Below are 23,025 nucleotides of genomic sequence, written 5' to 3' on the forward strand. Positions count from 1 at the left end.
TTTAAATTATTATTTTTGGTATACAAAAAATAAATTTTAGAATATAAATATAAATCATATGGAATTTCCTCTATTGAATTCAGTTCATGTAACATAGGTCAAATCTGTTAAGTGAATAACTAATATATTAAAATCTAGAAAATGCCATAAAACTATACTTTTACATGCGGTTAATAATTAACAAAATCAGACTTCTTCAGCATTTTTCTACACTCACTAATTTTAAAACTTCAGTTATCTCTTTCCGAAATAAAGCAAAAGCAAAAAAAAAAACATCCCGACTACCTGGTTTCCGTACTTTCTTTGGCTCTTCATGGTCCTTGTTTTCTGGATTTGGAGATTCTAGAAAGCTGATTTCTTCTGTGACACTTTCCCCTTCCTGGTTCTTGAGGCTGTCTTCCTCTTCTGGAATATGGGATTCCAATTCTGATTCTTCTGAATCAAGAAATATCTGACCAGCAACTACTCTGCCTGTGGTGGTATGGTCCTTTACTGACTCATCTGATGGTAAAGAATTCTGAGAATATAAAGTATTTTTAGTTATCAACAGAACCAAGACTCCCTCTAGCCTTCCTTCACTTTTGCAAACCCAGCTATGTCTCCTTCAGCTCATCCCTATAGGCTCTGGCTGGTGTTCATGACATGCCTTCATCACTTGCTTGACTCAATTCTTTTTTTTTGAATTTCAACTCAGATGCTACTTTTCCCAGGAAGCTTTTCTTAATTCCAAAAGTCCGGCTTAGGTTATCCCTCTACATGTTCTCATCATATATTATACTTACTCTATGATAACATTGTATTAAGATTTTCTGTTTTTATCTACATTTCTTCTAGAGATTAGAGCTCATACAGTGTCCTCCTTGGATATGTAAGAATCAGTCTTACTCATTTAAACAATCAATAAGTGCATAAACTCATTTTTCTTTGAAAAGTTATATAAGTGGAAACAAATGGCAGAGTTCAGTCCTCAAAATTCAAAGACCCCCCCACCCCCACACACAGACTAAAACCAATTTCTAATTAGGCAGCAAAAATATTACCCCCTTAAGCTTCTCAGATACACACACCGAATGTTCAAGTAGAAATTAAAGTTAATAGCCAACATTCTTTTTTTGGTACTGGAAATTGAACTGGGGCATTCAGCCACTGAGCCACATCCCTAGCCCTATTTTGTATTTTATTTACAGACAGGATCTTACTGAGTTGCTTAGTGCCTCGCCACTCCTGAGGCGGCTTTGAACTCATAATCCTCTTGTCTCAGCCCCCTGAGCCTCTGGGATTACAGGTGTGCACCATCACGCCCGGCAATAGACAACATTCTTTTTTTTTTTTAATATTTATTTTTTAGTTGCAGTTGGACACAATACCTTTATTTTATTTATTTATTTTTATGTGGTGCTGAGGAAAACCAAGGCCCTTGCGTGTGCTAAGACAAGCTCTCTGCTGAGCCACAACCCCAGCCCCATAGCTAACATTCTTAATGAAAGTATCAACTATACTCTCTTGTAGGTCAGTGATTTTTTATTTTTACCCTAGAAGAGTTATAACTAATACTGATATTGCCTATCTTTTTCTTTTCTTTTTAATTCAATTCTGTTACTCAAAAGACACAGATTTCATATCCTCTTTAAAGTACATAATTCCATGCTTTTAAATTGTGCAGCAAATACTGGCCTGTGCAAATTTTAGTACACACCTTGGAATCCAAGGATTCTTCCTGGCTGCCTTCTTCATCTGTAAAGAAATTTTAATACAATTGGTCATCTTTTCAGTTGGGAAATTACAAATATTATTAAAATAAAACATTTGATAAAACAAATTATTTTAAAATTGGTTGTATTCAGCATCTGGTCTCAAAATATTGAGTGAAAAGAAAAAAACAGGTTGAGGGGGTAACTTCTTTCTTTCTCCAGGTAGGAAAACCAACTGTATTCCAGTCAAAATGAACAAACCCCAGATACTTTACATTCCATCCAATTTAGGTAAATAGTCTGTTACTGAGAATGAGTTATTCAATTCATAAATAAAATATAAAATTTCATATTCTAGTCTTCTACTTATTCTGTTCTCTACTCAGGATCTGGAGTTACATTGGCTCATTTTAGTGCTAATCAGCATTTAACTGTTTGCTAATACTGCCAAGAATGGCAAATTATCGTCATCATCGTCATCATCATCATCATCATCATCAGTAGAGTTGCCAAATATGTTAAAATTTGTTTTACTTCACTGAAGAGATAACCAGATAGATATAAAAAGTAGTATCGTATTATTTGTATACTCACCCACATGAAAGCTATTTATTAAGAAATTTGACACCTTATACCAAATAAATAATGAATCCAGACACCAATTACATCTTTCTTCCAAATTCATCCACATTGCTTTGGTTATGTCAGATTACATAATTTTCCTTTTATTCTTTCTGTGTTTCCCAGCTCTATTGTTATTCTGGCTGCTTGTTATTCTTTTTACTGGTCTTATATAAACACATGAAATAACTCAATATCCAGAAGCAAATATTTGATCTTTGCATTCACTGCCAGTTTAAAAAAAAAAAACCATAAAACTGTCAGATGATCTCTAGGTTTTCCTTCTTGTTCTTAAAATTACCTGATTTTATGTAGAAGTAAGATTCAGTATTTTCTGCTCCATAAGATAGGAGGAATTAACCAATAGATGCTCTAAGACCATTTGATTTTTACTGGAAAATTTAGTTGTTATCTTTACTTCAAATAGTTCTATTTTAAAGATTATTTGTAAGTTACAACTATAACAAAAACATGTTTTGAACTGTATTGTCATTAAAGCTAACTTAAAGAAATGTAATCAACTCATGCAAAAATTTACAACTCTATTTTACAATTACTCATTTGTTTTGAATATCTGAGAAAACCAGTCTACTTCTGACTATGAAAGTGTCTCAAATCCAAAGACATTTAAATTATAACTAGTATTCATATTCACTTACTTTACTTTCCTCGTATGTTTGGATTTTGGCAGGTAGGAGAAAGGTATGGCATGTCGGTCCCATAGTGCACTTAACATTTAGGTAGTGATGTCAATTAACAATCATCCTTCATGCTAACTTTTTTCCAAATATAACCTTAAGCCAAGTTCTAACAGATGGCTCAAGTTCCATTCTCAGCAAATCTTTAGATAAATGAAAAATTCATCTCTATTATTAATTATATCAGAGTTGTATGTGTAGATGTAGTTAAGCATAGATGTATTACGTAGTTAATGTATCAAGAGAAGTCATTAGGTGTGCAAATGTGTATGATACATCCCAAAGTCTGAAATTCAGGATTAGATGGAACTCTACTAATTACTGAATCTAGTACCTTGTCACAACAGGTCAAAAAGGTAGCCATAGGTAAGTAATGTAGACACCTATAAGTAAATTTAAGGACATACACATTTGTAGAACTACAAACTGTTAGGCATTACAGGAGCAAAATGTGTTTCTGAACTCTAAGAAACATGACCGTGACATCAGGGTTATTTCATGTGAATTGCATCATGCTTCTCTTTTCCTCCCTCTTTACAAACTAGGAATACACACTAAGATTGCTGATAAATAAAAGAACTTTCTCAGTTACTAAACTAGTAAAGCCTACTTCAGGTAGCCATCTAAAAGCATAAGCTATTTTCTCTTTCAAACTGATATTTACATTCACATAATATATTTTTTAAAGAGCTGTTTATGCCCTAAGCACTCCCATATGTAACAAGCAGCTAAAGATGAAAAACACTTGAGTAATCTATAAACAAAAAGTAAATAGTACTTTTTTTTAAAATCAGAATACAGACATCAAGTAACAAAATGTGAAAGGATTCAATAAAGAGCTGTGGATTTCTCATTTACCAGTATCATATCCAAAATATAATTGTTCTCACTATTTCATTAACTGTACATTTTCCTTTAAAAAAGATCAATATTCATTATACCAGCTAACAAAGCCACAAAGTATCAGGATACTTTTTAAGGAAAAGCAATTATACAAAGTTTAGTGAAAAGAGACCAGATACCCTTGTCTTCTGCTCTGTCACTTTGCTTAGGATCTGTACACATCCTGGGATAGTCTTGATTCTGAATTCCCCCAAAGCTGAGGCCTCTTAAAAACTAAGTGTGACACTGGCTTCATTATTTAGTTAATTTGGACAGACATGGTTAAGTGTCAAAAGTCTGCTCAGCCTCCATTTTCTCAATCTGTCAAAAGGGAATGGATGACACCATCTGTCCTGTTCATTTGCAATGTTCTAAGAAATGAAAGCCATGAAATTCAATATCCTTCTTAAAATTTACTCTGAATTTATGGTATTAATATAACTATTATCTGAAATACCTGGCAGTGGATCTAATTTAAAAGACTCTGTAACATTGTACATCATAAATGAAGTAAATATTGTTTGCATCTTTCTGCAAAAAAATAAAGGTTTTTTTTTTTTTTTTTTTGGGTGTGTGTGTACGTGCGTGCCACGCTAGGGACTGAACCCAGGGCTCCTGCATGCTAAGCACATCCTCTTCCACTGAACTATACCTCTAGCCCCAAGAAAGCATGTATTTCTAAATGAGAAACATCATACCTTTTCACTTACATCTTGAGAAAAATCTTTTTAATCCTATTTATTTATTCACAGGAAAAGGAAACATTTCTAATGTAAGTATCACATTTCTATGTCTTTATTAATAGGATCAAGATCTTCTTTGTTGGCTAACTATATTTTACTTGGTTATAATTGCAACTCTTCCAGGGTAACAATTAACATTTACGTTAAAGTTACTATCCCAAAACTGGTTTTTATACAGGAGCAAAGCTTTAATTCTAAACTCTTACAACTAGGCTGAAATTCTGTATAAAACAAGCACTTTAATGAATGAAAAAGCCAATTGAAAAATCTAGGCACTTAATTTATAAAACTTTATATCACATGTTTTATGATATTTACACTAATTAGTACAACACAGTTGTCTCTTGTTTTATATGGAGGGCTCATTCCAGGATTCTCCACCCACAAACCCCGGGACAACAAAAGCTGAGGTTGCTAAAAGTCCCTTATATAAAAGTACATAGAATTTGTATATAACTTACACCCTTTCTTACTTATAATACCTAGTAGAATGGAAATGCTACGTAAGTAGTTGTTACATTGTTTAGAAGACAATGACAAAGAAAAAAAGCTTGTACATGCTCAATACAAACACTTTCCCCCAAATATTTTCCATCTTTAGTTGGCTAAATCTGCTGGAATTTGTTGATAGGAAGGGCCAACTGGTCTTTATTAACTTTTACATGGTTATCTATATTATTTTAGTCTCAGCTAAGATTTTGCCTTTACCAGGGAAATGTTTTGGCACAGCTTTCACAATGATGGAAATCAAAACAGACATTTCTTTTTTTGCAGTGCTGGGAATTAAACCCAGGGTTTTGTGCATGTGAGGCAAACACTCTACCAACTGAGCTACATCCCCAGCCCAAACATAGACATTTCCTGAACCTTTACTTACACCAATACACCCAAAGTTAACACTTCAGTGTCAACAGTGTTTTATTATAACATTCCCAGAGACCCAATTGTTGATCTTCAAATATCATCTCCACTGACATGGAGCTCTGGGCATATGAAACAAAGTCAAAAGAAAACAGAGAAATTTGAATGCTTTAATTTTCTTTAAACTCTGCAAACTGAATTCAGAGAGATGTATGTCTTTAATTAGTGCAGTTCTCAAACTTTAGTGTGAAGAATCACTTACAGACCATATTTCTGTACAAATACTTGACCTATTCCAGACCTAAAACCGAACAAAATCTAAGAGAAATTCTGTTGAAAGTGGTCCATCAGTTACTTTACCCTTTAAACTCAATGGCTTAATTTCTTACTTTTTTTGATCAAACAACTGCTAGAGGTGCTTCAAGAATTATGTACTATATAGTCTTAAAAGACTTGGTATGAACACAGACCATTACTACAACTGGAGTAGAATGGACCTCAAAGTATGCTGGCAGTGAAGTAGTGTGCATATGGTTCTTACTTTTAAAATGGTATCTCAAACCACCTCATAGATAGAATTTTGGTTTAGGTCTCTTATTTTAGAAGCAGGATGATGTTACGGCATTGATTTACAACTAGGGCAGATAATTTGGGGATTTGAATAACCGGCTGGGAAATTTTCTGTTGAATTAATGGGAGTTGACATTTATATTCTGTCTTGTTCCAAAAAAATTTAAAGCCACAGAACAGCTATCTTGTTCACTGACACTGATTAAAATTCCAGCTTTCCTATACTAATTGTTTATCAACACTTAGAATAATATGTTTGTTAAAATCAGCATTCCCACAAGAGAAGTTTTCTGATGTAAGCAAACCAAAACATCAAAAAGGAAACAAGTTTCAAAACCAGAGCACAAATTAGATAATTGAAAATAAATTCAAAAGCTCATGAATTTCTGTATATTTGTTGTTCAGTCTATGAGGATCAAGTCTTCCCCCAAAGTGATAAAAATCGCTGTCAACAAACATGGGGCAACTCGGAGACACTGTGACAGAGGTCATCACTTTCTCAGGAAGGTTTCAAAAAGCGGGTTGGAGAGTGGCTACAGTTACATCGTTCAGTCTCTGTTTTTAAAAAGATATAGACTAAGGATCACCTCAGGTGTTAGGCAAACGCACCAAACCACTGTCAACCCCTACCCAGTGCTGTTGGACCCTGCTCTGCCCAAAGTGACAGCTCCAGGTGTGTCAATTACAAAACCTAAACGGAGGGTTCCAGGCTCGATGCGGTCCATAATCTACACAAGGGTCGAGGAAGCCCCGGCCGGGGTCATGTTGGGGGTCTAAGCCAGCTGTGGGGATTCATTCCCATAGAGTCAATTCCTTATCCGTGAGAAGCCACGTAAAGTTTGTTACGTTGAGAAAGAGGTGTGGGCAGTGTAACCGCCCCTTCTTTTTCTCCCCTCCTCCGGCTCCCTAAACACCCACAATACCCAGGCTAACCGAAGCCCAAGGTTACAGCGAGTGACAGTCCTGTACGAGTGTGATTACAGACAGCGGAGCCCCGGTCCCTGAGCCCCCACGGCCCTGACCACCGACCGAGGCCCGGGGGGGGGGGGGCGGCGGCTCCGGCCTTCAGGCCGCGGGGAAATATACTGACCCGAGGACGCCAAGGCCGAGCCCAGTAGCACCGCACAGAGCAGTAGCGTCAGCCCGACCCGGACCTGCATCCTGTTCTCGCGACCGCTGCCAACCCCTGGAGCTGTCGCCTTCATCTCTTCCACCACGGACTCAGCAGCCGCCGCCTCGCCACTGCTCTTCCTGCTCTAGCTTTCTTTCCCCGCCCCTTCCCAGACCTCCCTGACCCTGAGCGCAGCCAATCCCTGATCGCGGTCGCGGATTTCTCGCCCAATCGTTGTGTTCGCCCCTCCCTCCTCACTGCTCCCGCCTCGAGGTCATCTATTGGCCAATCATTGTCCGAAGCTCCCACACCAGCTTTCCTGGTTGGACCACGGCCTCACCGACATGGCCCCAGCTAATTGGTAGCTCTTAAATCAGAGAGTGAGAAAAATTTTCCCAGTACTACAATTACCACAATACACTTCGTGTGATTGACGGGCGTGTGCTCTTGGGAAGCGTAGTCCATCCTGGGGCAAGCTGTAGTGCAGGTGGCTGTGGAAGTTAGGAGAATTTAAGAACGCTTGAGCTAGATAATAACGCAAGGCTGTGAATTCACTTTTATGTTTTGCTTTGGGGCCAAAGTAAATATCAAGGAACACATGAGGTTACGACATGTAATCTGTTAACCATCTCTATTTTATTCAGAAAATTCGAATTGAACATAGTGACGGGAGCATTGAGAACAATGCAACTTTTTTTTTTTTTAAAAAAAAAAGCTTTAGTTTTTTTAAACTTTAGATTTTTAATAAATTTACTTTTAAAAATATTTACATCGAAGAGTACCGTGGCATATGAAAACCAGGGTGCAAATAACTACTGTTCATCCTCTCCCTGATAAAAGGAAATCATATGCAGTACATATTATCTCAATGCTAGTATTAATTTTTACTAGGGCCACTAGATAATAATCATCTGGAAAACGTGCCAAAAGCTTTTGTAAAACCCTTTCAAACACTTGTCTTCTTATGTCTGATCTGTGAATTGCAGTGTTTTCTTCTTCCTTGACTAGAAAAGAGGCTATATTGGTGAGTGTGGAGATGGAGGTAATAGCCACAGCGTTGTGTAAACAGAAATACTTAATATAACACTTAGGGATTCAGGAATGTTCCTTCTGGGGACCAGGGCAGTAGCTTCATGCCCCACCCTTCTTTCATCAAATTGTGTCATTCTGATTTCCCTAGTACCTATCTGCAATCAAGACATTTGTCAATCTGGGCATTTGTCTTCTTTGAGAGGAAATCTTTTTTTTTTTTTTTTTCCCCAGTAACAGTCTAAAAAACTAACTGCTGTTCTTCACCTCAGAGGAGATGAAAGATATTATCTGACAAAAAGTTCTCTTTTCTTCTTAACCTCCTTGGCTTTTACCTCCATTTATGTCACTAACATGTTTCCTCATCGTTGTCTGTTTTTAAATCATAGAGTAAAATAATTTTATTCCCGTTTTTAATATGATTTTATCCCTCTTATTTTAAAATTTACTTTGTGTCAATTTACATTTTTTTCTGCTTCTTACTGGAAACTTCCTTAATGGGTCACATTTCCTTTACCTGGATGATGCACCCAAGGTCTAGTAGTTATTATTTTCAGATCATTCTCCCATCACTCTAAGTCACATACTAGAACCATACTAATTTTCCTTAAACACTACTTTCATATGCCTATTTAAAATGTTTCAGTGGCCTCTTTTTTCATAGACTAAAGAACATTAGAAATTTGTCAATTCACAGATTAGGAGAATGTGCTGATAGTCCTCTTTTGGTGAAGTACTGGGGAAGAAACTTCTGTCGTCCACAAAAGAAGTGTTGACTATCTGATCATAAGATTGGGGAAGGTTCTCTGCATAGTTAAGGCCTAGCTTCTTTTTAATTTTTGTCTTTAGGAATTCTTATTGTTAAGGCCCTGTGCTGGGTGCTTTAACTTTTTAAAAACTGCTTTATAATTTTCCACATTAACATAATCTTGCCTTGCTATGGACTTCCCTACCCACCTCTCATCTGCCCTTACTTCTTTGCTGCAGCCCCAGTATCCTTCCCAGTTTTAATTATATTTCTTCTTGGTTGAGATTTCTCCAACTGGTCCTGATACTTCCTTCATCTTCATTTCTCCAAGTATCTATCAAACATTTACAGCCTTCCCTCTTACATGTATTGTAAACTTGCTGAGGTCAGTGACAATCACATGATTCTATATATAGTAATAGAACACTGCCACATACTAGCACTAGATTATTATGGTTTATTGATAGATACAACTTCCCTGTCTGTTGTGAATTTCAAAAGAGAGATTCAGGAAAAAGGCACTTATTACACCGTGGAGTGCTCTATAGATAATATTTCTTATTAACTGCTTATAAGGATGGAAATTAGTTTTATTCCTTTAATTTGAAAGGGTTTAGAACTACTAGAGCTTTTGCCATTAACCAGCAGAATAACTAATACATTCTGCAAATGCTCCATAAGACCTTGACTTCCTGTGGGAATTTCGAATCTCCAAAGCAGGTTCAAGTGATGGTGTGGGAAAGTTGGATTTATTTGGTCAGTCTGCTACGCTGCATGCTGTTTAATTAAAAAAAAAAAGTTTGCAAATTCTCCACAGCCTTATCCAGGCTGAGCATACACTCCCCAAGGTCTCTGCCAACATTCCCCGTTAAGATTATGTACTCACTCTACTGGTACAAAATGTTAATGTTATTGTTTATTAATTCATAGACTTCTTTTATATTTGCTCAGCTGTGCTCTATTCTGCCTGTCCCTAAAAAAGTGTTCTGGGTCATTGTCATAGATTTCCAAATTGCAGAAAACTATTTACTTTGCATTACAACATAGCATAGGCTCTAATGGAAGGAGGTATAGGTCCTGTTTGGTGTAGATAATATTGATAGGATTCTCATTTCATTGAGATGAACTAGGCAATCAGCAAATGTTGAGAACCCCCTGAAAGTGTTGAGGACACAAACCCTTCTTGCTTATCACTCTAGGATGACAAGACAATTCCCAGAGACCCTTCCTGAGAATAGTCTGTGCTGAGGGCCATTACCAAGTAGGAATGATGCATCGAAATTTCCTTGTCAGCGTACCCCATGTTAAATGGACTTGCCTTGGAATTTCGCTGTTGACATTGCATGTGTGTTTGAGAAAGGTGACCCTACTCAAGGACGAGGGTGGATCCAGGATTAGGGTGTATCCTGCAGTTTGAGGAAGTATAGTATCCCGGTCCTTGGGTTTAGGGTGTTCCCAGTTTAAGACAATAGGGATTTTAGGGAAGTTGGAGGTTGAAGATTATTGCTGCCGGGATTAGGGCGTTCCTGCTGCCTGAGCTCCCGTTGAGTTCTCGTGAGATTCAGAAAGGAGATTGGAAAAAAGCCTCGTGAGTAGGTGAATTGGGCGGCAGGAGAACTGGGATTGCCCCAGAGCGTGTGTGGAGGCCGGTGTGAGTTCGGGAATAAAGAACTGCTGTTTGAATCTACAAAGCTGTGGTGGCTCGTGATTCTGTGCCAAGCCAAGACTGCGGCAAGTCTGTATAGTTAAGACGCAGCTTCTTTTTAATTTTGTCTCACCTCCTGAGAACGGAGTGATTATCACTAACTTTTCTGGGCCATTCTTCAGGATTTATCTGATTGGTTATGTGTATAGGCTGCCAGCATTTGTATCAAAGGTATCTGCCAGGGCAGAATTAAGGAGAGAGAAGCAGGATATTTCCCTTAGGGCTTAGAGAAGACTGTTTTCTTTTCTTTTCTTTTCTTTTTTTTTTTTTTGATAGGGGTGAGGTGAATTAAAGCAATTTTTCTTGTGTTTCTTTTTTCATGCACAAATGAAGTACAAATCCTGAAATTATATGGTGAGATGCAAGGATGAGTCTTCTTTTGCTTTCTGAGCTCTTGAAGTAAATAAACAATGGCTTTACACCTCATTGTATCCATTATAACTTCAGGATAGTGTATAGTGTAGATAATAAGTAATCAAAATAAATAACCTTTGGATATTCATGTCACATTCCATGATTACAATTAAAGGTCCTAAAGTTCAAAGTGTAGATAACAGATTACAGAGGATTATTTTCATTAAACCTAAGCTTTGAAGCTAATAGAAAGTGAAAGACGGTTTATCAAAGTGACATTTCCTTTGTGGGATCTATTATTACTAAGCAGTATTGAGTTAGATAGAGGAAAATCCAGTATACTTTAATACCCTGACTAACTGGACAGGGTTATTTTGGTACAATTTTTATCGAATTGTTAACTTCTAGTTCTGGACAGAGACTGGATTAAAACTAAATTTCAATGAGAAGTTTAATTGGATGAACTTTATTTATTTATGTTAAACATTTTTTTTAGTTGTTGATGGGCCTTTATTTTATTCATTTATTTCTATGCGGTGCTGAGAATTGAACCCAGTATCTCACACATGTGAGGCACATGCTCTACCACTGAGCTACAACCCCAGCCCTCATTGGATGAACTTTATAGGGTAGAGATAAACAGCTTGGAGCTCCCATTAAATTCAGAATACTTAACCCTTCAGTAGGTGACAGTGTGTTTAATTAGTGAAAGAATTTTGTCTTCCCTTTTTTTCCCTTCCTTCCACAGTATTTTTTGAGCAGCTTCAATGTCCTCTGGCCAAAGACCACCAGGAACACATCTGCAGTTGAGCACAGTAACAGTAACTCTGTTACTCATTGCACTGTGGAGGAACACACACCATGGGATATCTCAGAGTGTTATAGGGCGGGAGTCTGTCAAGAAACTGAGGTAGTGCAGAGACTCCACCTACTTTGCTTCAAACTCCAATTCTTGCAATCAGTTCAGAAAGATTCAGACGTGTCATTCAGAGTAACAGGCATGAGTCTTTTTTAGAAGAATAGGAAAGGGGAAAGGAGGGAAACTCCTAAGGGAGAACATGGATCCTCTTAGAAAAAAAATGGTGTGTTTCTCCTGCCCTTCTGTTTTATTGGGGGGGTCCCAGAGAAGTTTCAAGAGAGTCTCACCCAGGTCCACTTCTTGATTTTTGACTGACAACATGATGACATCAGACTTTCAAGTCCCCACTGCAGTGAAAACTCTGGGTCATTTTGGCCCATGTTGATCAGTTCTGCTTGGAACTGTTCTTACAAGTTTTATGTTTAGGGGGAATTATCCTTATCTCCCTAAATTCTGGGATCTGGTTTGTGTAAGGATCACAGAAGTTCCCCTCTTCAGGGTAGCTTGCATTCAGCTTGACATTATTTTGTGCTTGCAATAGCATATAATTTGCAGAGGAATACAACATACCCTGTAGACTTAAGCCAGGCAGGGCTGCAGGTAAATTGCTTTTCATTTATTTATTTAATTTATTTTTTAGTTGTAGTTGGACACATCTCTTTATTTATTTATTTTCATGTGGTGCTGAGGATCAAACCCATGGCCTCACACGTGCTAGGCAAGCACTCTACCACTGAGCCACAACCCCAGACCCAGGTAAATTGCTTTTTAAAAGTGGAAGCATGTGGTGGTCAGTACAGTCGTCCAAGTTTTTAGAACCTCATGTTACCCCTGCTCATGTCCATCTGTCTCCTATAAAGATGATATTTTGAAGAAGCTATTATAGAATTTGGACTTTTGTTTGGTGATTTGTGGAGGGTCTAGGGAAGTTAGATTTGCTCTAGATTGGATGCTTTTAGAAGTGCCTATGTTTCCTTTGACTTGGTAGAATAAATCAACAAATCTTAAGAGAGGGGAGATTAGAATGAGGATAGAACTATATTTGGTAAACAAGTAGCAGTCATTCATTCTGGCTTAAAAGAGGAAGTATTTGGTATTCTGTAGGTGGCACAGGGAACTTGTTTTTGTATATGCTTAGATAAAATTATGTGTCTCATCACATTCTGCCTGAGCTTGGGATTCCATGAGATTGCTTATGTCTAATTGGAGAATCACAGAACCTGGTGGTCAGTGCCAGGTCCACTGCTGAATGTCAGGAACAGCTTTGTTTTGCTTTCTTAGCATGTATTATATGATACACTGCTGTAAATAAAATAGACAAAACCTGGAGTTTATATTCTAAATAGGGAGAGAATAAGAATAAAATAAGCAAGTAAACTGTAATATATTAGAAAGTGATAAGTGCTATGGAGGAAAAATAAAGCAGAAAGGGGAAGAAGGAGGCTGAGGGAGGATTCCATTTAAATTCAAAACGGAGAAGACCAGGGCAGGCTTCCCCATAAAGCTGGGGTTGAGTAAAGACTGAAAGATTATGAGGGAATGAGCTGTGAAGATACCCAGTGAAGAGCTTTCCAGGAATAGAGAGAAGGTTGTGTAAAGGCGAGAGCTTGTCCGCTGTGTGCTAAGGACAACTAGGAACTCTATAATTACAGAAGAAGGGGAGGGAGGGAGAAGCACAGCACGAGGTCAGAGAAGTGATTGAGACCAGAAGTTTTGGGATTTTCAGCCAATATTAAGGGGCAAACAGAATGCTACTTTTTTTTTTCTTTTATATTGGTGCTTTATAGTTGTACGTAATGGTGGGATTTGTCGTTACAGATTAGTAAAACGCTACTTTTGATGACATTGAGACTGGTTATCTGGACTTTCAGCTTGGATAGAGGTCTAGAGATCTTCTCTCTCTTACAGAGGAAGGATAAATTTTATTACACAAACTATTATTTGTTTGTATATAATGCTAAAGGGACCAATTAAAAACAATTAAACAATTGTATCACAAGTTTAATTCAGCCGGGCATGGCTATGCATGCCTGTAATCCCAGCTACTGGAGGATTTCAAATTTGAGAGCAGCCTGAGAAATTTAGGAGACCCTGTCCCTGTTAGAAGAAGAAAAAGGAGGAGGAGGAAAAAGAGGAGAAAGAGGTGATGACAATCACCTCCGAATATAGCTCAGCTGTAGAGCACTTGTCTAGTGATATGGTTTAGATATGAGATGTTCCCTGAAAAACTCATATTAGGCAATGCCAGAATGTTCAGAGTTGAAATGATAGGATTATGAGAGCTGTAACCTCTTCAGTGGATTAATCCATTTGATGCATTAATAATTTGAATGGGCTGGGTGTGGAGGTGCATTCCTATTAACCCAGCGGCTCGGGAAGGCTGAGGCAGGAGGATTGTGAGTTCAAAGCCAGCCTCAGCAACTTAGTGAGGCCTTAGCAACTCAGTGAGACCCTGTCTCTAAATAAAATATTATAAAGGGCTGGGGATGTGGCTTAGTGGTTAAGCACCCCTGGGTTCAATACTCAGTACCAAAAAAAAAAAAAAATTAAATAGACTATTGAGTGATAACTGTAAGCAGTTGACGCAGGGCTGAATAAACTAGGTCATGAGGAGGAGGGGTACCCTTGGGAATTAAATCTTGTCCCTTGCTCTGCATGCTCTTGCTCTCCTTCTGCACTTCCCAACTGCCAATAGCTGAGCAGCTTTCCTCTGCAACCCACCCTCTTATCATGACGTGCTGCCTCATCTCAGGTCCAGAGCAATGCAGTCAACAGACCATGGACTGAACCTCTGAAGTTGTGAGCCTAAAATAACTCTTTTCTCTTCTAAATTATTCCTGTCAATCATCTCTGTTGCAGCCACAAAAAGCAGACTAACAAACCTAGCACGTGTAAGGTCCTGGGTTTCATCACAAGCACCCAAAGAAGAAAGTCTGGTTCAGAGAAGTTCACCTATTGGTTAGGAGTTGAGATGGATAAGTGCAAAATGGCCATTTTAAGAGAAAGATCTTCAAATAAGGGAAATACTATTACTGTAAATGCAAATCACTTTGGTGATGGCTGATAGTAATTTTAGATCAAAGGGCTGCATTGGCAAAAAGAAATATGCATATTATACATATACTAAAATGTGTAAATATATGTTTCAAATACACATGAAAACTATGTTTATGTAAACACACATTTATATGTAATTAGAACAAGCAGCATAAGAATTGAGTGTTAAGTTGCAGATACACTGCTATTTTTCTCCTAAGTATGTTAGTGTGTATTTCCTGAAAGAAATTTCTCTTATATAACCACAGCACTATTATCAGTCAGGCATTTAATAACTGATTCAATACCAACCACAGAATTTATTCAGATTGCACCAATTTTCTTTAATTATTTCCTTTCTAACAACAGCACATCCAAGAGATGGAGGTGTATCCAGTTTGTCTGGTTAATTTCCCTTTATCTGGATCAGTTCCTGTAGGTTGCATGTTTGTGTTTTCCTGAATCTTCTGACACTGAGTTTTTAAAATACAAAGCCAGTTATTTTGTAGAATGTGCCCTAATTTCAGTTTGTGTCATGATCAGATTTAGGTGTTGCACTGTGTGTGAAGTGATGCTGAATTTCCCCCCGTGCCCCAGATGAGCAGGCAAATGCTATTGGTGAGTCCCTGGCAAAGGTGATCTTGATCAAATAAAGGAAATAATATTACTGTAAATGCAAATCACTTCGGTGATGACGTTAATTTACCTTTTGAAATTAATATGTATTTTGTAGGGCATACAGCAAGACTAAGTAGATATTACATGATTCTTAATTCTCCAAATTTTATCATGTATACATTTAGGATTCTTGCCTGATCGAATTATTTTTGTAATAGTTGCCAAATGGTGAATTTCTAATTTCATCATTTCTTCTCGTGTTTATTGTTGACTTTCTAGTGGAGGGAGAGTTTGCTTACTTATTCATCTAATCAATTAATTTATATTGGTGTAGTCAGATTGTTTACTTAATAGGTTATAATCTTTGATTATAATTATTGTAAGATTATCTCAGAATTGGTTAGTGGATGCTCCTTCAAAGCGACATCTATATCTTTGTGACATGACCCCATCGTTTTTTGAGCTCATCCTTACAGTTTTATATTATTTACATTTTTTTATACCTTCCTTGGCTTAGCCCTAGAATCAGCCATTTCTCCAAGGAATCCTGATCCCTTTCACTGAAAAATGATATTTACATTCTAGGAGACTCCTTACTACTGGGGTGTTATTGCTTCTAAAATCTCTTAGCAGACAGAGCTGGGAAGTGTGTGTGTGAGTGGTGTGTGTGTGTGTGTGTGTGTGTGTGTGTGTGTGTGCTATTTTTTTTTATAGTTTAGTTCTGAAATGTCCCTCAAAGGCTTATTGGTTAAAGGCTTGTCCTCAGTGCAGCAATGTTTAGGAGTGGGGCTTCTGGGAAGTGATTGGATTACAAGGGCTTTTATATCATCATATGATCAATGCATGGAAGGGTTCATAGTTGAATAGACTGTTGCGGGTGGTGGAAACTGTACAAGATGGAGCCTACTTGGAGAGTAGTCACCAGGGGCATGCCCTGGGAGATCATAAGGAGAATTTTTTTCAAGGAATTTCTATTAATTTTCTAAAAATAGCTTTTTGCTTTGAAATAGTTTGACTCATAAGAATCATAGAAATATGTTCCTGTTCTTTGGTTTTGTTTTGTTTTTATACTGGTGATTGAACCCAGAGGTGCTTTACCATTGACCTTCATCCTCAGCCCTTCTTGTTTTTTTTTTTTTTATTTTGAGACAATCTCACCAAGTTGCTTAGAATCTTGCTAAATTGCTGAGGTTGGCCTTGAACTTGTGATCCTCCTGTCTCAGCCTCCTGAGTTGCTGGGATTACAGGCATGTGTCATTGCGCCCGGCTTCCTGTTCATTTTTGACGGGTTGCTGCCCATTTTTGTCTCTTCCATTTCTGCTACTATTCTGGGTGGTATTATTTCTAGTCCATAATCGCTAAGGTTTATTGTGCACTCACCATGTGCCTAGCACTGTGGTAGGCACTTCACATATTTTATGTCAGGTGAACCTTGTGTTAGCAACTTCTAGAAGACTATCATAGTTATTCCAATTTGTCAGTTAGAGAAACCAAGGCATGGTCAAACATTCAGCACCTCTGTCTAGTCTACAGCTCAGACTGTGTGGGTGGCAGAATTTCAGCCCAGCAGCCTGACTTCGGATAGGAAGGTGAAAGATGAATCCATTCTGTATCACAGAATAATTTAGAGACATTTATATATTTTGCACATGAGTATACGTGCAAAGGTTATAAAGTGCATATATATACATATATCTCATATATATATCTTCGAAGTGCATATATGTATATGTATCTCCAAAGACAAAACAGGATTCACGAGAGAGGAGGCTGGGAGAGGAAAAAACCCTGCCAATTGTCAAGAAACAGTGAGCATTTTAAACAGTTTTGGCAGTTAGCAACTTAGGAATAAGTTAATCTGAGTATTCTATCCTCAAGTAGCCTAACTAAAGGTATTCCCAAAGCAATTTCAATTTATGGATTCTCCAGAATATTTGGGTGTCCAGTTATGGAACACATGGGACAGGCGCTCTCAGAGTGCCAAGTTCCTCCACGTGAGTTGACCAGGTCTGCACCATTTCCCTTGTCAGAATGTCCCATTTGTCAAGCCTAAGAACTGACAACTACTATGTAGCAACAATTAAATCCATCTCAAAGTCTTGGCAATTCTTGTCCTTTGATGTTTCTTGAAAATTCTTCTGTTTTTCTATTTCCATGATATCTATCCCAATGATAGCCCTCACTACTTCATGTTACATAAACTTGCTGACAGAGTCATCAGATGCATTTCCTCAAACTCTCTTGTCCAAGAAGTTACAAGGTTTTTCCTATAATTTGTGCAAAGAATTCAAATTCCCCTGCTTGAATATCCAGTGTCTTTTCTCCCTCTCTTCCACTGCATATCTAATCATATTTTCCCTTTTCCTTGAATACATCTATGCTGCTTCAGATGTGAGCTTAACCTATTTGTACTATCCTGGACCATCCTATATATTTCTTTTAGCTGGATGACTCATTTTCTGATAATCTTCCTTTACAACACCCAACTCTAAAGTCTTCTAAAAACATTTCTAAGAAGTTTTTGTTGTTGTTGGACTCTTTCCCTTTTCAAGAATGTTATTTTGTGTTATTTTAATTAGTATGTATTTGGTCTTAAATATTTTGCTATACGTTTTTTTTTTCCCTCAAAACTGTACCTGGGTTGTAATGAGGCAAGTGCTTGAACTGCAGAATAAATGCTACCATAAAGCAAATCTCTTTATCAGGAAGAGGTGTCAACAACCCCGCCAATGGGCTACTTAAATTCATCTTTAATTCTACAAGAATCCATTATAAAGAAAAAAAAAGGCACAGTACCCGTGTCATTAGGCAAGGGATTAAGTAACAAAACACCATGGACTGCATGACTTAAACATGGAAATTTATTGTCTTAGAGTTATGGTGTTGGAAGTCTAAGATCAAGGTGTCTGCTTGATCAGGTTCTGGTAAGAACCCTGTTCTTGGCCTGAAGACTGATGTTGCTGTGAGCTACATGGCCTTTCCTCAGTGTGTAGGAGTGGAGAGAAAGATCCCTCCTCTCTCTTATCTTCTTATAAGGCCACCAGCCTTCTATCAGGTTGGAACCCCATCTACATGTCATCATTTATGGCAGCCCAGGCATGCTAGCTTAGAGAGAGAGATTAAAAGAACCTCAAGATGCAAGAGAAAAATGGATGGAATGCAATGAAAAGAAGAGGAAAAGAAAGCATTCTTCACGACCCCACTGTCCTTCCCCACACAGATCTGCCATGTCTCTGTGCGTGTGTTGCCTGTGTGCTGCTAATGGTCATGAGGAATGGCCTGTACAGAAGGAAAATTCCTCCCGTATAGTGGAAGGTTCAAGAATACAGAAATCTTGTGTCTTGCTTTCTGCCTGGGCTTTTTGAAACCTTATCTATCCCCACAGTTCCTCCTTATACCACCAGGCACAGAGAAACTGTGAAAATGCGGACATGGGAAATATAGATATAGGAGGGTCTAGAGTATGGTTTGGGGTGTGAAGGGATCTGAATATTTTTATATAGCTGGGGAAAGAGGACGTGGGGCATGAAAGCCAGCAATCTGGATTCTGGGAACTGGGAGGGTGGGCCATCCAAATCATTTATAATAAAAGTACATGGCTGAAGTCTTGCAGAATCTTCAGGTCACAGCATGGGACTGTGAACCAGATCAGCACAGGAAGGTCACGGGAATTGCCAATGTTAAGAGAACAGACACTGGATTATATCAGAAGAGCACTTCAATGGACCCAGAACTGCTCCTGCCTCCCTCCCCCATACCACTATAACTCAGACTTTCTCCTTGCAAGATGGACCCTAAGATGGCGAGGGTGTGTGTGTGTGTGTGTGTGTGTGTGTGTGTGTGTGTTTGTGTGTGTGTTTTTGTGTGTGTGTTTGTGTGAATAGATCTTGCACTGATTCCATTTTAAAGTGGAGGTGACAAACCAAAACAACAAAAACTATTTTATTAAACCAAGGAAAACATGACTTTTATCAGACCAGAATAAGTTGTTTGCCATTAGTGAGGATACTGGCACCATGTTCAGAAATGAAAATCAATTGTAATGTGTTTTGTTCACTACTGTGACTGTGGAAATGCGTGCTTGGCACATCCTCAGTCACGGTGGAGTCAGCTTAGAAAGACCTGAAGGTCAGACCTGTGGTTTGGTTTCAGTTGCCTGTTACTTCCAGGGGAGCAGGTCTGACCACAGCTGACTGATGCTCTTGATGGTCCCTTATGCCCCCTTGTGGCCGTCACTGGATATTGCCCCGGCTCAGGGTGGGAGGGGGAAGTGCTTTCCCAATGTCCACTTCAACAAGAGGCAAGGAGGGAAACTGGCCTGGGGCTCTGAGGATTTGGGTCTTGGTGACAGACACATGGCCATTTTCTACAAAGCGTGTCCATGCTGTCAAGATAGCTGATGTAGGACTGTTCCAGAATCATTGCTCTTCTGTATCCAGACCAGGCCTCCCCCATTACAGTCTTGAGATCTAGAATGATCTTTGGTCACAAATCCAGCCTCTGCCCATCCTGTAGTGAGTCTTCTTAGGAAATTCCATTCCCCTTTTCTGCTAAGAGGCTGCATTTGAGGTCATTTTGTCCTTTGTGCATGCTCTGTTGAAATTAAAAAATATATAGCTTTTAAAATCTCATAATAGTTAGATATTTACAGAAAAGCTACAAAGATAGTACAGAGTTCCCATAAACTCCACACTGTTTCCCCTATTGGTAACATCTTAGAGTTAGGATGGTACATTTGTCACAATGAATGAACTAATATTGACAAATTATTATTAACCAAAGTCCTTACTCTATTTGGCTTTCCCTAGTTTTTGCCTAATGTCCTTTTTCTGTTCCAGGATCCCACCCAGGATAGCACAGATAATTTTGTCTTCTTAGAATTCTCTCGGTTACTCTCAGGCATTCCTTGTTTGTGAAGACATCGACAGTTTTGAGGGATACTGGTAGGGTGTTTTGTACAATGTCCCTCCGTTGGGATCGGTCTGATAATTTTCTCACTGGACTAGGATTACAGGTTTTGTGGGGAACACCATAGAAACTGAATGTGTTCCTGAGTCCCTTCGTGGTCGATGGTCACTCGGCTACCTTGTCGCAGGGGGTAGAGACTCGAAATCAACACACAGACTCCGGGAGCTGGTGAGAGAACTGGCTGAGACCCACCTCAGGTAGTCATCCAGTAGCTCAGTTTATTTTTGGAATGCACACAACTGTTATAGGGTTCGAGTGGGACGTGCCTGTCAATCATACATAAGCAAGACAATATCCATAAGCCAATCATCTTCTGCCTAATGTAACCTCACTGTGAGGAAACTCTAAATATTGCTGTCATGGCAGAAAGCAATCTGTAAGGGTCTTTGTCTCTTAATGAGTCAGGGATTTCATGCCCTGAAGCCCCTGACTCTTGGTTTCCTGGCCGGGCAGTTTGGCAGTGCTAACCACAAGTGCTGAGGATGTGGTTTCGTCTCATCCTGTAGGTGCTCCTGTCAGGGCTGAAGGAAGGTGGATATTTCAGGCACTTCTGAGCTGCTAGTAGCTGCTTGCTGAGACTGAAAGTCATTCCAACAAGAAACCATGTGTCATATGTGCATCCATCATATCAAGGAGACTCACCATCAACATGATGCATCTCTGTTGAAACTGACCTTTGATCACCTGCCCGAGGAACATCTGTCTATGTCCTCTTTTGTTCCCCCTTTCTGAACTGTCCTTTTGGGAAGAAAGTCACTATAGACAACTTTGTCCATCACTTTTGAGTCTCTCAGACTCCTCTCTCTTCAGCTGTTGAATCTTCTAGTAATTTTGTAATCAGTTTGTTAGTGGTGGTAGAAGTCACATTTGAAAGAAATGTTTGTACTCATTTCACGAATAAATGTTCTCTGAAAGATATTGTTTACAAGGAGAAGAACATACACTTGCATGAAAACATAAAACTAAATACAAAGTACTGCATCAGGAAAGGAAGCTTTCCTTAGTGATGCTGAGTACCTGTGCTTCCCCAACTGGGGAACACATCTGGCTTACACACCTGGCAGAGCCCAGGGCATGAGTGAAATTGGAGTTCTACATACCGTGGTTCTGATTAATTAAAATTTATAAACTAAGCAAACAAACTGTTAAATCATATTCTATCTTCCTGCCAAGACAAAAACACCTTCACAAAAAATGTTTCAAATTTATAGTCTTACATAACTGAAAATTGGCACATATCAAAGACAATTGAATGTGATTGTCATTGCACATCCTGTAGGTGTTTTCTCTATGAGTTGATCATGTTTGGGTCAGTCATACATTAAAGACATACGGAACTTACACTTTTATTTCACATTCTTATTTTGCTTTCGTAATGTCAGCAGTATCTCCAATGATGCTGTTTAATCAAAGTTCTCATAAAATTTCTGTTCTATTGATGGTAATGTCAGATTACATAATCTTTCTTGAGACACTGAGGTTCTTTTTTATTATGCAAATAACGTTTAACAATTAAAAATAAAAGGAAGAATCATTTCATGTAATAGCAAAAATGTTTAACCCTGAATAGGACATATCCAAGAATAGAAATTAACCAAAAGTCTGACAAGAACTTCTGAATTGTTTGTATTTTTCTTTAAAAAATGGAATACAGGGCTGGGGATGTGGCTCAAGCGGTAGCGCGCTCGCCTGGCATGCGTGCGGCCCGGGTTCAATCCTCAGCACCACATACAAACAAAGATGTTGTGTCCACTGAAAACTAAAAATAAATAAATAAATAGTTTAAAAAAATGGAATACAGTGATAAAATTAGAGAAATAAATATAGAACCAAGGAATAACAAATTTTTTTGAGTGAAAAAAATATATTTTTAATTGCTTTTATTTTTAAAATAGATGGCAGTGGAATGCATCACAATGCCTATTACACATATAGAACACTATTTTTCATATCTCTGTATATAAAGTATGTTCACACAAATTCATGTCTTTATACATGTACTTTGGATAATGATGTCCATCACATTCCACCATCATTGCTAACCCCCTGCCCGCTCTCTTCCCCTCCCACCTGTCTGTCCTATCTAGAGTGAGGTTCTTATATGGTTTTTGAATTCCAATTTAGGGAAAGCACTTTGCTGAGGCTGTGGCAATTAGCATTACCAATAAAATTTTTAAAACATTATCAAATTAAAAAGTGACTCACAAAGATTACTAATGTGTTCAAACAGAGTTATGGGGTTGTGTGCATGAGAAGTCATTACTTTTTAAAACTTCCTTTGCAATATTTTTATTGGAATTGTTTAAAAATAAAATCAGAAAAAAATCAAGGACTTGCATAAAACAAAATAAATATACTATCTACTTGTCCCCAAATTTCTAGTCGATTCTTTGTCCTTTGACAGCTGCTCACACAGTTTATTACAAAAAAAAAAAAAAAATCTAAGTTTCTGCCCAGCATCAGATACAGGATGTCTTTTGTGTCAGCAAAATCCTGAAATTTCATGGAAGGAACATATATTAGAATCATGC

The 23,025-nt window shown here is 38.2% G+C and overlaps 2 protein-coding genes and 1 pseudogene across 3 annotated transcripts in view; all 3 read right to left on the bottom strand.

Moving 5' to 3' along the window:
- SEL1L (SEL1L adaptor subunit of SYVN1 ubiquitin ligase) overlaps window positions 1-7,325 on the bottom strand; it is a 57,934-nt gene extending 50,609 nt beyond the window's left edge. The window contains exons 1-3 of the mRNA XM_081291517.1: window positions 7,157-7,325; window positions 1,697-1,734; window positions 286-517 (exon numbers count right to left, since the gene is read on the bottom strand). Of these exons, the coding sequence (XP_081147643.1) occupies window positions 286-517; window positions 1,697-1,734; window positions 7,157-7,271 (385 nt within the window). The 5' untranslated portion in view covers window positions 7,272-7,325. The remainder of the gene's footprint in view (window positions 1-285; window positions 518-1,696; window positions 1,735-7,156) is intronic.
- The window catches only part of LOC308648301 (high mobility group protein B1-like), a 311,195-nt pseudogene that overhangs the window by 236,406 nt on the left and 51,764 nt on the right, over window positions 1-23,025 (bottom strand). The gene's annotated exons all lie outside the window — the stretch shown is intronic.
- The window catches only part of STON2 (stonin 2), a 1,178,066-nt gene that overhangs the window by 224,077 nt on the left and 930,964 nt on the right, over window positions 1-23,025 (bottom strand). The window lies entirely within an intron of this gene.

Source organism: Spermophilus citellus (genome assembly GCF_964194105.1).
Source record: "Spermophilus citellus genome assembly, chromosome: 4".
Lineage (NCBI taxonomy): Eukaryota > Metazoa > Chordata > Mammalia > Rodentia > Sciuridae > Spermophilus > Spermophilus citellus.